General features: G+C 41.5%; 1 protein-coding gene across 1 annotated transcript; it reads right to left on the bottom strand.

The window, feature by feature from the left end:
- Positions 1 to 2,319: 2,319 nt before the first annotated feature.
- LOC136626016 (intelectin-1-like) lies at positions 2,320 to 12,879 on the bottom strand. Its single transcript, XM_066600711.1, has 8 exons — positions 12,840 to 12,879; positions 11,061 to 11,148; positions 10,326 to 10,484; positions 9,658 to 9,905; positions 4,460 to 4,618; positions 3,592 to 3,712; positions 3,401 to 3,504; positions 2,320 to 2,597 (listed from the first exon to the last, which is right to left on the bottom strand). Exons 1-8 carry the CDS (start codon positions 12,876 to 12,878, stop codon positions 2,445 to 2,447), a joined length of 1,071 nt encoding a protein of 356 aa, XP_066456808.1. The 5' UTR covers position 12,879; the 3' UTR covers positions 2,320 to 2,444.
- Between the last annotated feature and the right edge of the window lie 435 nt (positions 12,880 to 13,314).

The following is a 13,314-nucleotide window of genomic DNA, read 5'->3' as shown; positions in this document are numbered from 1 at the left end:
CACTCACCTCCATTTACTGAAACAGGCAGTCATTCATAGATGAGCAACAAAGAGGTAGAAAAGGGGTGGAACAAACCCAGTGTATTTAAGGGTCTGGGGATCGGTAAGATCAGAGGCCTCAAGGAGCTGAAGAGAAAAAACTGTGGACGTGCGTGAAACAAGTTTTTTTTAGGGAGGCGCTGCCGACCAGATAGATCCACCAATGGTGGTCAAGTGGAGTGAGTGGAGTAACAATACTGGTATTTAGGCGCTACTCTCCAATAAATTCAGACAGACAGTGGGATAAAATTATCCAACTTCTCATCTTATTAAATTGATTAAAACCAGCAAATACGCGTTTCGGGATAGGCCCCATTATCAGTCAACCTGACTAATAAAGGGACCTACCCCAAAATTCAAATCTGTTCATAGATGAGTGACTGCCTGTTTACACAGGGGCGTGAGTAGCTTGGTTTATAGGTGAGTTAAAAACCAGGTGACTCCAACAAATGAGTGATTTCTTGCTCAGTGCCTTGTTGGTAGCCGTGTGTACACGGGGCGACTATTGTCAAAAATTTCTGTTTTCAGCAATTATTGGGATGATAATCAACCCATGCAAAAGGTACGTTTAGGCCGGTCTTACACGACCGGATTTGAATTGGGGATTTTGAATTACACAATTCCAATCACACTAGCAGGTTTGAATTGTGCAGCGTATATCCCTGACATAGAGTGCATTGTTCTCTATGGTCGTGGATATACCAGCAGCCTATATGCAATTACATTGCGTACGGGCGGCGGGAATATAAGCAATCAAAAAAAGGTGTACTGCGCATGACCACCTGTGTGAATATACGATCATGCGTAGTACAATTTTGCGTCCATACGCGGGGTTACGACCGGGCTCATAGGTTGCGAGAGCCACGCAGCAGATTCTGCATACGGCCATGTGAGCCCAGCCTTAGGCTGCATTCACACTTCAGTTAGGGCTGTCAGTTATAATTCAGTCTCGCTGCTCCGTTTTTGGAAAAGTGAAACGGAGTAAAAATAAAAACAATTAAATCACTAACCAGTAATCTGTTTTCCATGAGCCTATGACAGCACCAGTGAGAGAGAGACCACCTCCCTCCAAACAGGAAACAGGAACCTCCCTGATCTATTTAAAGGTGGAAACACCCTTCAGCACCTGAGTTCTGTAGCAAGATCCAGTGATTATTTCAGGCCTATTCCTTTTAATTTACACTTAAACTTTAATACAATTTATTAACTTATTTTTAACTAAAAAAAAGCAGTGAGGGGGGGGGGGGGGGGAATTAGCGGTGCTGTCATGGGCACATGGAAAACTCATTACTTGTAAGTAATCTTATGTTTCCCTTACACCCATGACAGCACCAATGAGAGATTAAATTAGATAAATAACTAGGGAGGTTGATAGCCTGAAGTAACATTCTACTAATGGCTAATAACTCGTTAGATTGGAGAATCACCAATAAAGTACTGACTTGCAGTCCTGAAGCATTGGCATTTCCTTTTGATGTTGAAAACTGCCAATCAAATCCCCAAAGATCCAACTTGCCCCACTGTACTGGTTTCTCTATTAGAAAAAAATACCCATCTGAGCTAAATTGGAACCTCCATCTTGTTCTCATCTTGTTGTTATGCAATCAACAGAACAGTCTTACCTGAGATTTCCAAAGGTATTCTTTACCATAGATACCTTACCGAGGATGTGTGGTGAGGAAAAAGAGACTTCGTCCATTGTATTTCCACTAAAGATCATCTGTCAAAATCAGAGGTCACCGGCCAGCAGCCCAATATAGAGGATATGAATAAACAGGTCATAGGTAGAGCTCAGCAGCCACAAGCCTACAGGCTAACATGCATAGGTGAGGCCCAAAGGCCACAAGCCCTAGGCTAAGCATAGCCGATATTAGTACCTAGGTCCGGCCCGGAAGCCCTAATTAAAACACAAAAAAGATATAGGCAAAGTCCAAAGGTTTTAGACCATAGGTAAACCACAAAAGGTAAAAGGCCAAATCCACAAAGGCCACAGGGTGAAAATCACAAAGGCTATAGGCCGTATGGTTATAGGTAAAGCCATACATGCTACTAGGCTACTCAGCTGGCCCAGTCTGACCCTGTGTGTGGTACGTTAATTATGTTTTTTCTTTTTATTTGTAAAGATATTGTTTCACCACCAGCTGCTAGTTCAAATGGGACAACCGATATGACAGCACTTCCTGTTGCCAATTTTGCTAAATTGGATGCTTTACATGACTTCCCTTTTCCCTTATGGCTCTTATTGCTGTGAACGCGTAGGACTCTATTCACACTGAACAGTCAGGTCACCAACTTGCTTTATTGTTTTGAATATTTAACAACATTTCCTGGAATTATTTTGCATTACTTTCCATTATTTGACGGTTTTATCCGTGTCTTATACTTGATACAACCATATAATTAAACTAACGATATAAGAGCAGGACGGCTGCTTCAGTTATTTCCTTGCTGTTACTCCAATCTGCATGTGTTCCATATCCATTCCAGTCAAAAGCAGCAAAGTCTCCACACTGTTTTGGGTTTCCTTCTGGGATGTAGCCTCCTCCTCCAATACAGTGCTGGAAATATATGAAGCAGAAATGAAGTAAACTGCTATTACAGTTTTCATTTTCTCTCAAAGACAATCCAAAATCTAACGACAGTGTCCTGGCCTTCATGTTTGGCCCTCTTTTTCAAAACCCTTTGTTCTCATTATTTGTTTCAGCTTTGATGAGGTTGACTAAATGGGATAATAGGTAAAGTGCCCTGGTCCAAGCACCAAATCGTGACTGACTCCTAGGGTGACAAATGTTAGGAAAATATGCTCACCAGCAGCACATAGTGGTAACCCTCCAGGTGAGGCAATAATTACGCACAGCCACAAGGGAATCTGAACTCTGATCCCACAGCGAAGACCATAGATAAAGAATGCCCATGGCAGCGTGTATAAGGTGCAAAGGTGCTTGATAAAGACCTTGAGTGGTTGAAACGTCACAATTTTAACTTTTGGCATGGAAGAATAAAACTATTTAAACTTTTGTAACTTATACATGCTGCCATTCTTTATCTATTGACTCCTAGGGTGATGTCATATCGTGATGTTTTCTTGGCAAACTGTTTTTGTGGGTTGGTTTGCCTTCTCCAGTCATCTTTGCGCTTCAGTACGCACAAAAACACGCTCGTGTGAACCCATCCTAAAAGGTGGTAACTGAAATCGATTGGGTCCTCAAGGAGGGTTTAAGAAGGCTTGGAGGTCTCTGATGAACCCTACAATTTAACAAATGCTGTTGATATAAGGACAGATGCTATTGTTTCAAATATATATAAACATAAAAAGCCAAAATCTATTAAAAGCATTGGGTGAAGCATTATTGATACTTACATGTTCAACATTGCATCCCGTTACCTTCACACCGGGGCACAGAGCCAGGGCAGCTCTTTCAGAATTAATAGCCCGGAACTGGACAAAACCAGCAGTGAACTCACCTGCAGAGAGACCCAGAAAGGGTTATTAGGGTAATGTTCATATCCATAAACATAGTTGTCATATTACTCAGCTGGAAATTATCTTACTTCGTCCATTTGGTGAATAATATGATTTTGTCTTTTCAGCACTTCCGAAGTCATATACAACAGGAATGGCAGGTCCGTTATCTTTGAGGCAGGCTCCAACATTGTACACCACTGGGTATTTCTGAGAGCAAGTTAAATGAATGTTTAAAAGAATCAAACATAATGTTATACAGAACAAAAGAGTGGTTCTGTATAAAAATTTAGGCAGTGGACATAGGCTTATGGTGGACCTTGGGCAAACCCTTATGTATATTTCCAAAGATACCATAAACAGCACAAATGGTTGTGCCATATAGTGACCAAATAATTGCAACAAAATAAGCATGTCCCTTAGATAGTGATATCACAATTTAAAGAGGTTATCCAGTTCTAAACTTTTGATGGTCTTTTCTCAGGATGTTATCAGTAATAAATTAGTAGGGGGGGTATATTGTATGCAAACCACACCAATCTGCTGTTTGCCACGTTGGTGTGCTCATATATTGATTGAATTTCTACAGGAAGCTGACAGCTTTGTTCTCTCTGCACTGGCTAAACATGGTATTAAAGGCCAAGTTTCCACTGAAATTAATGAGAACTTGGGCTGTAAAACCATGTCTGGCCACTGCACTGGGAATGGAGCTGTCTGCTTCCTGCGGAAATTAGCTCAGTTCATGGATACACCAACCCAGTGAACAGCTGATCAGTGGGAACCAGGGTAGCAGACCCTGCTATTCTACTACTGATGAACTGTCCTGAGGATAACCTATCAATAGTTTACAACTCGACAACTACTTTATGGTTGCATGAAAGAAGGACAATAAAAATCTACTGTAGCTCATAGAGCTGAGGCAGAAGATGTTTAAAAGGGAATATAGGCATTACTTACGTTGTATAGCTGGAAGAGGTTACCCCCTTCTTCAGAAAAGAAGCCATTGTCTGTGCGGTATCTTAGGAGAGCGGTATCCCTCCACTTAGACATGGGTCTCTTGTTGGGAACGTGCCATAACCCCAAGTCTTTTGCAACAATATCATAATATCCTGGATTCTAGAGGTAAGATTAATATAGAGAGATGCGATTACTCAAATTGTTCAGGGAATTCACAATTCGGGTATTTTCACACGTAATGGAATTGTTGCAGATTTTTCACAGCCAAAATTTTGCACCAAAATCTGCATAATTTTTGCTGATTTTAACGTGGCTCCAAAGCAAACTGCACCTTTTCAATTGAAAGGGTCACATCTGCTGCAGATTGACGTAAAAAACCGAGTCAGAATCCACATAATTTCTGTTGATTTTAATGCAATTTTTGATTTTTTGTGCGGATTTTCTGCTGTGGAAAATTCACACCAAAATCCACTACTTGTAAACATACCCTAAAATGGGTTTGTACGAGGGGCTGCCGATAAGTCTTTGGCTTTGTGTTCTTTTTTTGTTTCTATGGTAACGAATGTTACATCACATGAAAGCCTTATGTGTCTAATATATGTTTTTAAAATTTTGTGTTTGTAGCTTATGGCAACAGTGATCTCGGCACGCGGGAAAACAAATGGCGGAGTCTAAGGCGATATTCACAGCAAATGAGAGCAGAGGAGTGATAAAAGTCTTGTTTGTGCAAGGAAAGTCCGCGAAGGATATTCATGGTGATATGTCGCAGACATCGGGGGATCAATGCCCTTTATATACAGTTAAGAACTGGGTTGCCAAATTTAAAACGGGCCACTTCAGCACCAATGATGAGGAACGTCCTCGACGCCCGAGAGAGGTTGTTGTTCCGGAGATCGTCGATGCTGTGCACAACCTCATACTGGAGAATCAGCCAATTTCAGCTAAAGGAATAGCAGACATCATGGGGATTTCTGGTGAATGTGTTTATGTCATTGTCTATGAACATTTGAACATGAAGAAGCTATCTGCAAAGTGGGTCCCCAAATGTTTGACAACAGATCAGAAAAGTATGCGAGTGAAAACTTCCCGGTCCATTGTCAGCATTTCCCGACTAATAAGAACTTTCTGGATCGACTGGTCACTATGGATGAGACCTGGATTTATTTGTATGACCCTGAAACCAAGGAGCAGTCAAAAGAGTGAAGGCACAGGGGTTCTCCTCGCCCAAAGAAGTTCAGGGTGCAAAAATCAGCCACTAAAGTGATGGCGTCTGTGTTCTGGGATAAGGAGAGCGTGCTGCTAGTGGACTACCTACAAAATAGTTCCACCATCAATGCAAAGTATGACATTGAACTTTTGGACCAATTGAAGGCATCTCTGAAGGCCAAAAGGCGCAGCAAGCTGTCCAAAGGAATCTTGTTCCTGCAAGACAACACCTCCGCTCACACTGCACAAGCGACCACAGCAAAACTGGTGGAGCTAGGCTTCCAGCTGACCATCCACCTTATTCACCAGATCTAGCTCCCTCCGACTATCATCTGTTTCCAAACGTGAAGAAACACCTCAAGGGTACCAAATTTCACACCATTTCTGATGCAATGGCTGCTACGGATGACTGATTTGAGGCACAAACGAAATCCTTCTTTTTGCAAGGCTTACAGAACTTGGAATACCGATGTAAGAAGTGTGTTGACATCAGTGGAGAGTATGTGGAATAAATGTAAAGTTTTATCTTCCTATCTCGTTTCTTTCTGGGTAAAGCCAAAGACTTAGCAGCAGCCGCTCGTGTAGGAAAAACATGAAATTAAGTTCTCATTTTACTAGAAAATGTTTGAGGTGGGTAATTGTAGACTAATAAACTTTAGTTTATGGCAAGGATAATGATCACTACTAGAAGCTCACTTTGATTTTCTTTCAACTCTGTGATCAGTTTAACATTTATGGATACTAACAAAAAAAGACTGTCTAAAGCAGACAACCCCTTTAAACTGCAGGTCTATATTTATATGCAACACGCTAGACATTGTATAACTCAGCTGCATGGTTATGCTATCAACTAAACACATCGTTCATAACACAACTATGTGCCAGACCCAAGCCTGGAAAAATGGTGAGGGGTGGAAAAAGATGTGGTGACCTACTCCCCTGTCTAATGAAGTTCACTGATCGAGTAGTGAACAGATACTTTACCAGCGTCGATTTCATAGTTTACTACTCAAGAAATGAAAAAATCCAAAAGGAATGATGTCACCTTCATCGCAGACAAAAAGATTAGTTAAGCTGTCCACAGCAATAGAATCATGACTATCCACATCAATGGAAAACCCTGCGCCTTATCCGTAATACAAATTTATGCCCCTACCACTGACGAAAGAGATGAACGAATCGAAAAATTTAATGCTAACGTCCAAGAATCCTTGCAGCGAATCCCAAAAAGGAAATGGTTTACATCATTGGCTATTTAAATTCAAAAATTGGCACAGAAGAAGAAACACTTATAATAGGGAAATTTGGCTTAGGAGAACAAAACGATGCCAGTGACCGACTTTTCCAATTTTGCCAAGAAAACCGATTAATGATTATGAACACAGTGTTCGCACAACCAAAACATCGCTTGTACACCTGGACGTCTCCTAACGGAGCTCACCGCATTTAAATCGATTACATTTTGTGGAAAGTTCATTTCTAGCAGCAAAAGTGTTTGCAGGCGTAGATTGTGGTTCTGACCACCAACTGCTTGTTGCCAAAATCAAATTATGTTTCTGAAATCGCAGAAAAACTGCAGCAGCAGTTGACTCAGTGTAGGAAATTAAAAGCACTCCAACCGAAACAGCAAACATAAATATACCATGCAAAAGAAGCAACAAGCAAAACAACCTGGCTATCAGCAGACACAATCCGAATTGTGGACAGTAGAGATGAGCGAGCACGCTCGGTAAGGTGAGTTACTTGAGCAAGCCTCGCTCATCTTCAGAAACTGCCTTCTCCTCCCAGCATGCTGGGGGGCTGCGGCGGGCAGCGTTGAGGTGGTGGTGGGGGGGGGGGGAGAGTGAGAGAGATCTCTCTCTCCCCCCTGCTACCCTCGCCGCCCCCCGAGCACGCTCAGAGGAGAAGGCAGTTACTCGAGATGAGCGAGGCTCGCTCAAGTAACTCAACGTACCGAGCGCGCTCGCTCATCTCTAGTTGACAGGTGACGAGAAGCAAAAGCTACTGGAAAAGGAAGATTTCTAGTGGCTAAATGCCCAATGAGGAAAGACAAAGAATGGGTTTTGGATTGCAGGCTGCATGGAATTGGAAGAAGCAAACAAAAAAGGACACACCAGAGAGTACTTCACTCATGTTGGAAAGGCTCATGCTCCTTTTGCATCGCGCAATGCAATCTTAATTTTTGATCAGAATGGCAAGGAGTTACACAATCCTGAACAAAACAAGCATGTAAGGTGGGAATACACAGAACTGTATGCAAACAATCACAGAAAGCATCAACCACAAACAGAAGAAATAACAGAATTAGAACCTAATATCCTGGAGGATGAAGCTGAGTGGGCACTTAATCAGCCAACAAATCGGAAAGCTCCTGGAATCGATTGCATACCTGCTGAACTCCTCAAGGCCCTGCTAGTCCAGATGCTAATAGCCTTCTGTAGCAAGATGTGGGCAACCAATTCGTGACCAAATAATTAGGCAAGGTCAGTTTTCATGCTGCTTCCCAAAAAAGGCGACCCGAGAGAATGCTCAATTTACCACAGGATAGCTCTAATACCGCATGCAAGCAAAATCCTACTGAAGATTATACACAAATGCATGATGGCCATAGTGGAATGGGAACTCCCTGATGCACAAGCCAGTTTTTCGAAAGGAAGAGAAAGAAGAGACCAAGTTGCAAATCTTTGATGGATCACGGAAAAGGCCTGGAATACCAAAGAGAGGTGTACATTTACTTTATCAATTACAGCAAAGCCTTTGACTGCAATGAATATGACAAGATGTGGCCCTTCTAAAACAAATGGGAGTCCCGGAACATCTGGGGAAACTCATATAGTGGTTATATGTGAATCAAGGAGCTATGGTCAGCATATTTAATGGTAACACAGAATGGTTCAGAATCTGGAAAGGTGTACACCAAGGCTGCATCTTATCCCCTGCATTGTCCAACCTGTATACAGAGGTGATCTTTATGAAATGCAATTTAGACAAATCCACCATCGGAGTCAAGATCGGTGTAAAAAACATCAACAGTGTCAGATGTGTAGATGATACAACCTTACTGACAGAAAGTCAGGAACAACTGATACTAAAAGTTCAAGAAGGAAGTGAAGAAGCAGGGCCTATACTTGAATATTAAGAAGACTAAGATCATGACAGCCAGTAAGGGTAGAGAAAAAAACTAAATCAACAATGAAGAAATCGAAGCAGTTGAGGACTTCATCTTCCTCAGTTCGAAAATCAACTACAATGGAAAATCAGGACCCAAAATAAAATGACAAATCACGCGAGGTCCGAGCGCACTGTTAAATATAGATAAGATCTGGAAAGTTAAAGACATAAGCATTTGCAACGACGTGCTGGATAGTCAACACAATCATCTTACCAATCACAGCTTGTGGTGGCAAAAGCTGGACACTGAAGAAAATGGGCAGAGGAAGATCGATGAACTCCTACGAACTCCTTGGACTGCCAGGATCACAAACAAAACAGTCCTAGACTGCATCAAACCAATATTTTCATTGGAGGGCAAAATTACGAAACAAAGACTTTCATACTTCGGCCACATAATGTGAACTACAGTAATTCATTAAAAACATTGATAATGCTTGGAGAGGTCATCAACAAAAGACGACTGGACCGCCAAAGAACACGCCAGCTTGCTACTATCAAAGCTGACACCAACATGCAAATGATCAAACTGAAAAAAGCAGCACAAAACAGAACTGCATAGAAAAGGCCAATCCATAAAGTGTCCAAGGGTCGGCCCTGACTAAACAGATAAAGATAATAATACTTCCACAAGATATCCTTAATTCTGCTGCAGTTTTGAAGTAAAGATGCATGGATTTTAATAGTTAAAGAATTCAAGCCCTATAGGGACAACATTGTGATGCAGGAATGTCCGCGCGGACAAATTCTATCCTGTGTGAAAGGTCCCTTTTGGTTCTAGGATTCAATTTTATTTCTTGTTGCATATTTATAGGGATTACCTTATAATCATCACTGGTAGCTCCTTCAGGTAGACCAAATGTAGCGTAATTGGCCCAGTTGTCATCTCCTTTTGGGTTGTTGGGGTTGCTTCCTTCCTGGCTGGACCAGCGATCTCCCACTGTACATTTGCCATTCATGTTATTTTCATGGATACTGGCCACCAATGTCCAACCTCCACCATCGGTTGTCATGTCACAGTAGGTCTGGTACCTCAGTCCATCTTCTGTGGTCAGTGTATATAAACCATCTAATTGGGAAAACAAATGGACCATGCATAATGCTGTTAATTTTAAGTATTCCCTTATATAGTACCAAAAGTATTACTAGAAAGCAAAATCACCAAGCAACGGCTTTCATACTTTGGTCATGTCATACGAGCCAACTCTCTGGAAATAACATTAATGTTCGGCACAGTCAGTGTGTCCAGAAGAAGAGGACGTCAAAGAACATGCTGGCTAGACATAATCAAGGTTGGCATAAACATGACTGTGGAAAATCTGAAGGAAGCGGCCAAAGACAGGGAAGCATGGCGTATGCTGATTACAAGTTGATCGAAAGTTGGCTTCGACTGAACGGATAAATCATCATCATTTATGACCATTACTACCCAAATTTTAATCTACAAGAATATAAAGCTTTCATGGAATTTGTGGCAGATATATCTCACCTTTAGCGTATGTATATGAGCTCTTGATTTCTTTGCAGCTCCTGAATCCACAGCTTGATCCACCAGTAGGATTGTTAGAATTTGACTGGTAGCTATCTTCACTGTTCTTGTCCATACATGCCAACAGATTGCGAATGTTTCCTTTCAACGTGGTGATACCTGAGAACATAGGAATGTTATATCATGCAAGAGAAATGATATTTTATAATTATACTATGTTTCCCATGTAAATACTTTGGGGTACATTTATTACACCAGAACTTTGTCATAAGTTGCACTTTCTTTTCGGACCCTCCGCACGGAAAATCCGGTGCATTTACAATAACGCCAAAGTAGATGAGATTTTAAATATCTCGTCCACAAGCTGTGTAAAAAATCTGCACAAAACTTGTGTAGAAATTGACATGCGGTGCGGAATTTAATTAAACACCATGTCAATTGTATCGACGTTTATGCTGCCGAATTCACCTCTTCTCAATGAGGGAATGAATACTGCACAAAAATGGTGCTGGCTTTGAGACAGACTTTCCACTGCTGAGCTGCTGCAGAATGTCTGCTGCAAATCAGCCCCCGTGTGAACCCAGCCTTAGGATACATGTATTACCATTGTCCGTGTCTTGTAACACCTTTCAATTAACAATATTTTATTTCATGTTTGATATTTATTATTTCCCCAGCTGACTATATTATTATACATTTGTCTTTAGATGTCATCTCATGTAAGCTCAAACTCACCACACTGGTCGCTGACTACCCCAGCAAGTGCCATAAAAAGGATGACGAGGCCGTGGACCAGCATTATTCCTGATAAGTTATACTGTAACTAAAATAGCAAAGAAAACAATGTTTAATATACTACACATATCACAGTATACTTACAGCCCTATGAGCTAAGCTTATGAGCTGAAAGTAGGTGATCCACTGAGTCTGGGGATGCAAGTATTCTACTTACCTTCCTCGTCATTCCCCTGCTGTCAGTGCTCGAAGCTCCAACTGAATGCATTGAGTGGTGCACTAAGTAGTCTTCCTGTTATAAAATTAGAATGGGCGATCTACGGGCACTGATCAATGTATTCAGTGGAAGCTTTCAGCGCTCACAACGGGGGAACGATGAAGGAGGTAAGTTTAACACTTACATCCCCGGACTCAGCCCATAAGCTTAGCTCATAGGACTAAAAGTAGGGAACAGATTCCCTATGCCAGAATTTGTCAATTATACAGAAATACGCCCTTGAGCACTAAAAGTATGTTCACATGTGTGGGTTTTCTTTATTCTGTTTTTGAAACAGATGTGGATTGTAAAAGGAGAGTATAAAACCAAGATACTCCTCTTTTATTATTTGCTCCTGGTTTTAGCTTCAAAAAGTGCATCAAAGACCTGAACAAAACCGTAAATGTGACCGCACCCTAATACTACAGAACCATTGTAGATGACGGGATCCCCTGAGGGATCATTCTGAAAGTCACTGACTGCACTTTTCAAGACTTAAAAACCAAATTATAGGAAATTTCGAGCCCTCCCCTGCTTTACGTAAAATGCCTCCAAAGCAACTAGAATGCCCCTATTTATGCATTAAACTCACCCCTTTTGCAGACTGGTACTGTTGGCAACTGGGCTGATTGACTGTGTGAAAGGGGTATTCTCTCACACGCAAAAAAAAAAGGAAATTAGAATAAACATTGCTATCAATGGGCTCTATTCTCTGTGTATTGTGCACACAATTCTTTCCTTGCACAAATGTATCCTTCTGAAGCCGCTCTTAAACGCCTATTTATTTTAGCAGCCATAAAGCACAGGTTCTTCTGCCCTGTCTGTACCAGCTGTTTCTAAGCTGTTGCAAATCTACAACTCACAACATGGCATTCTGGAATTTGTAGCTTCTTCTTTTTCATAGCTGAACCGCCACAGATTGGAGATCACAAGTCTATGTGATGAGTGGAACAGTTGTAGAACTTTCTGCAACAAAATTGCCATTGGTGAATATATTTGCAGGAGCAGCAAGTTAGAGGAGGAGACCTCGGTCTGCTCAAGATGTAGCAAACTGTTACTACATTTAGTTACCTGTCCTAGGGCTCGTTCATATCAGCGCTAGGAATCTCTGTTTTCCTGCTCCGTTCGGGGAACAGTACAACGGCACCCCCTGCCCAATGGGGTCCGTTCAATTTTTGACTAGCAGTCCAACCTTTTGCCAGAAATAACAGGATGTAATAACGCTGCTTGCTGCAATATTTCATCCTGTTTTCTAGCACAAATCAGCAACGGAACCTCTGAGCCTGATGTGAACGAACTGTTACCTGGCATAATAGAATAGATGAGAAAACATAAATAACTTGCTTCCATTTTTCTACAGTTTGTGTACCATGTAGTTGAGCTTTAAAGCCAGAGTCCAATCTACAGTTTCAGAATCAAAGAATAAAGAATTAAATAAAGACTTGTGTAATGCATGGCAAGATTGCCAACATCTAGAAGTGTAAAGCAGTAAATAAGTGCCCTGTGGAGGAGGTCGGTCTTACCAGCTCAGTAGTGCAGTATAGCAGGTTTCTCGTCCGCATGCCAATGTGCCAACATTTATAGTGCGATTCACTTCCAGTGAAACTGTTTACAACGGACATTCTCCAATCAAATTCTGGACAGACCACAAAATGAACAATACAAGGAAGCTAATATTTATCTTTCCGATCTTTTTCTCACGAATGTAATGTATACGCTGAGATTTAGTACTTGTAGTTGTTGTTGGCCGTTTACTAGGTCGCGACCTTAAGGGCGAGCTCCATCCATGTTTTTCAGTTTTGTACTGCTTACTTCAGTTGTGTGATATCCATGCAAGTATCAGCTGTGACATTATCAGCCATCGTGTCCTTTGGCGGCCATGTCTTGTTTTTTCACTGATCTGTCCAAGCATTATAAATTTTTCTAGTGACTCTGCTCGCATTACATGGCCAAAATACGTGAGCCTGAGTCTGGTCATCTTCCTCTCGAGTAACGAAC

Source organism: Eleutherodactylus coqui, chromosome 4 (genome assembly GCF_035609145.1).
Source record: "Eleutherodactylus coqui strain aEleCoq1 chromosome 4, aEleCoq1.hap1, whole genome shotgun sequence".
NCBI classification, from domain to species: Eukaryota; Metazoa; Chordata; class Amphibia; order Anura; family Eleutherodactylidae; genus Eleutherodactylus; species Eleutherodactylus coqui.
This window is presented reverse-complemented; position numbering and strand designations above follow the sequence as displayed.

Bases quoted from the DNA above. Each gene is read 5' to 3' on its own strand.
- LOC136626016 (XM_066600711.1), bottom strand. From the start codon at position 12,878: ATGCGGACGAGAAACCTGCTATACTGCACTACTGAGCTG. The intron at 10,485-11,060 runs GTGAGTTTGAGC...CTATGTTCTCAG, and splicing joins GGTAGTCAGCGACCAGTGTG to GTATCACCACGTTGAAAGGA. The intron at 4,619-9,657 runs GTAATCCCTATA...TCTTACCTCTAG, and splicing joins CTACCAGTGATGATTATAAG to AATCCAGGATATTATGATAT.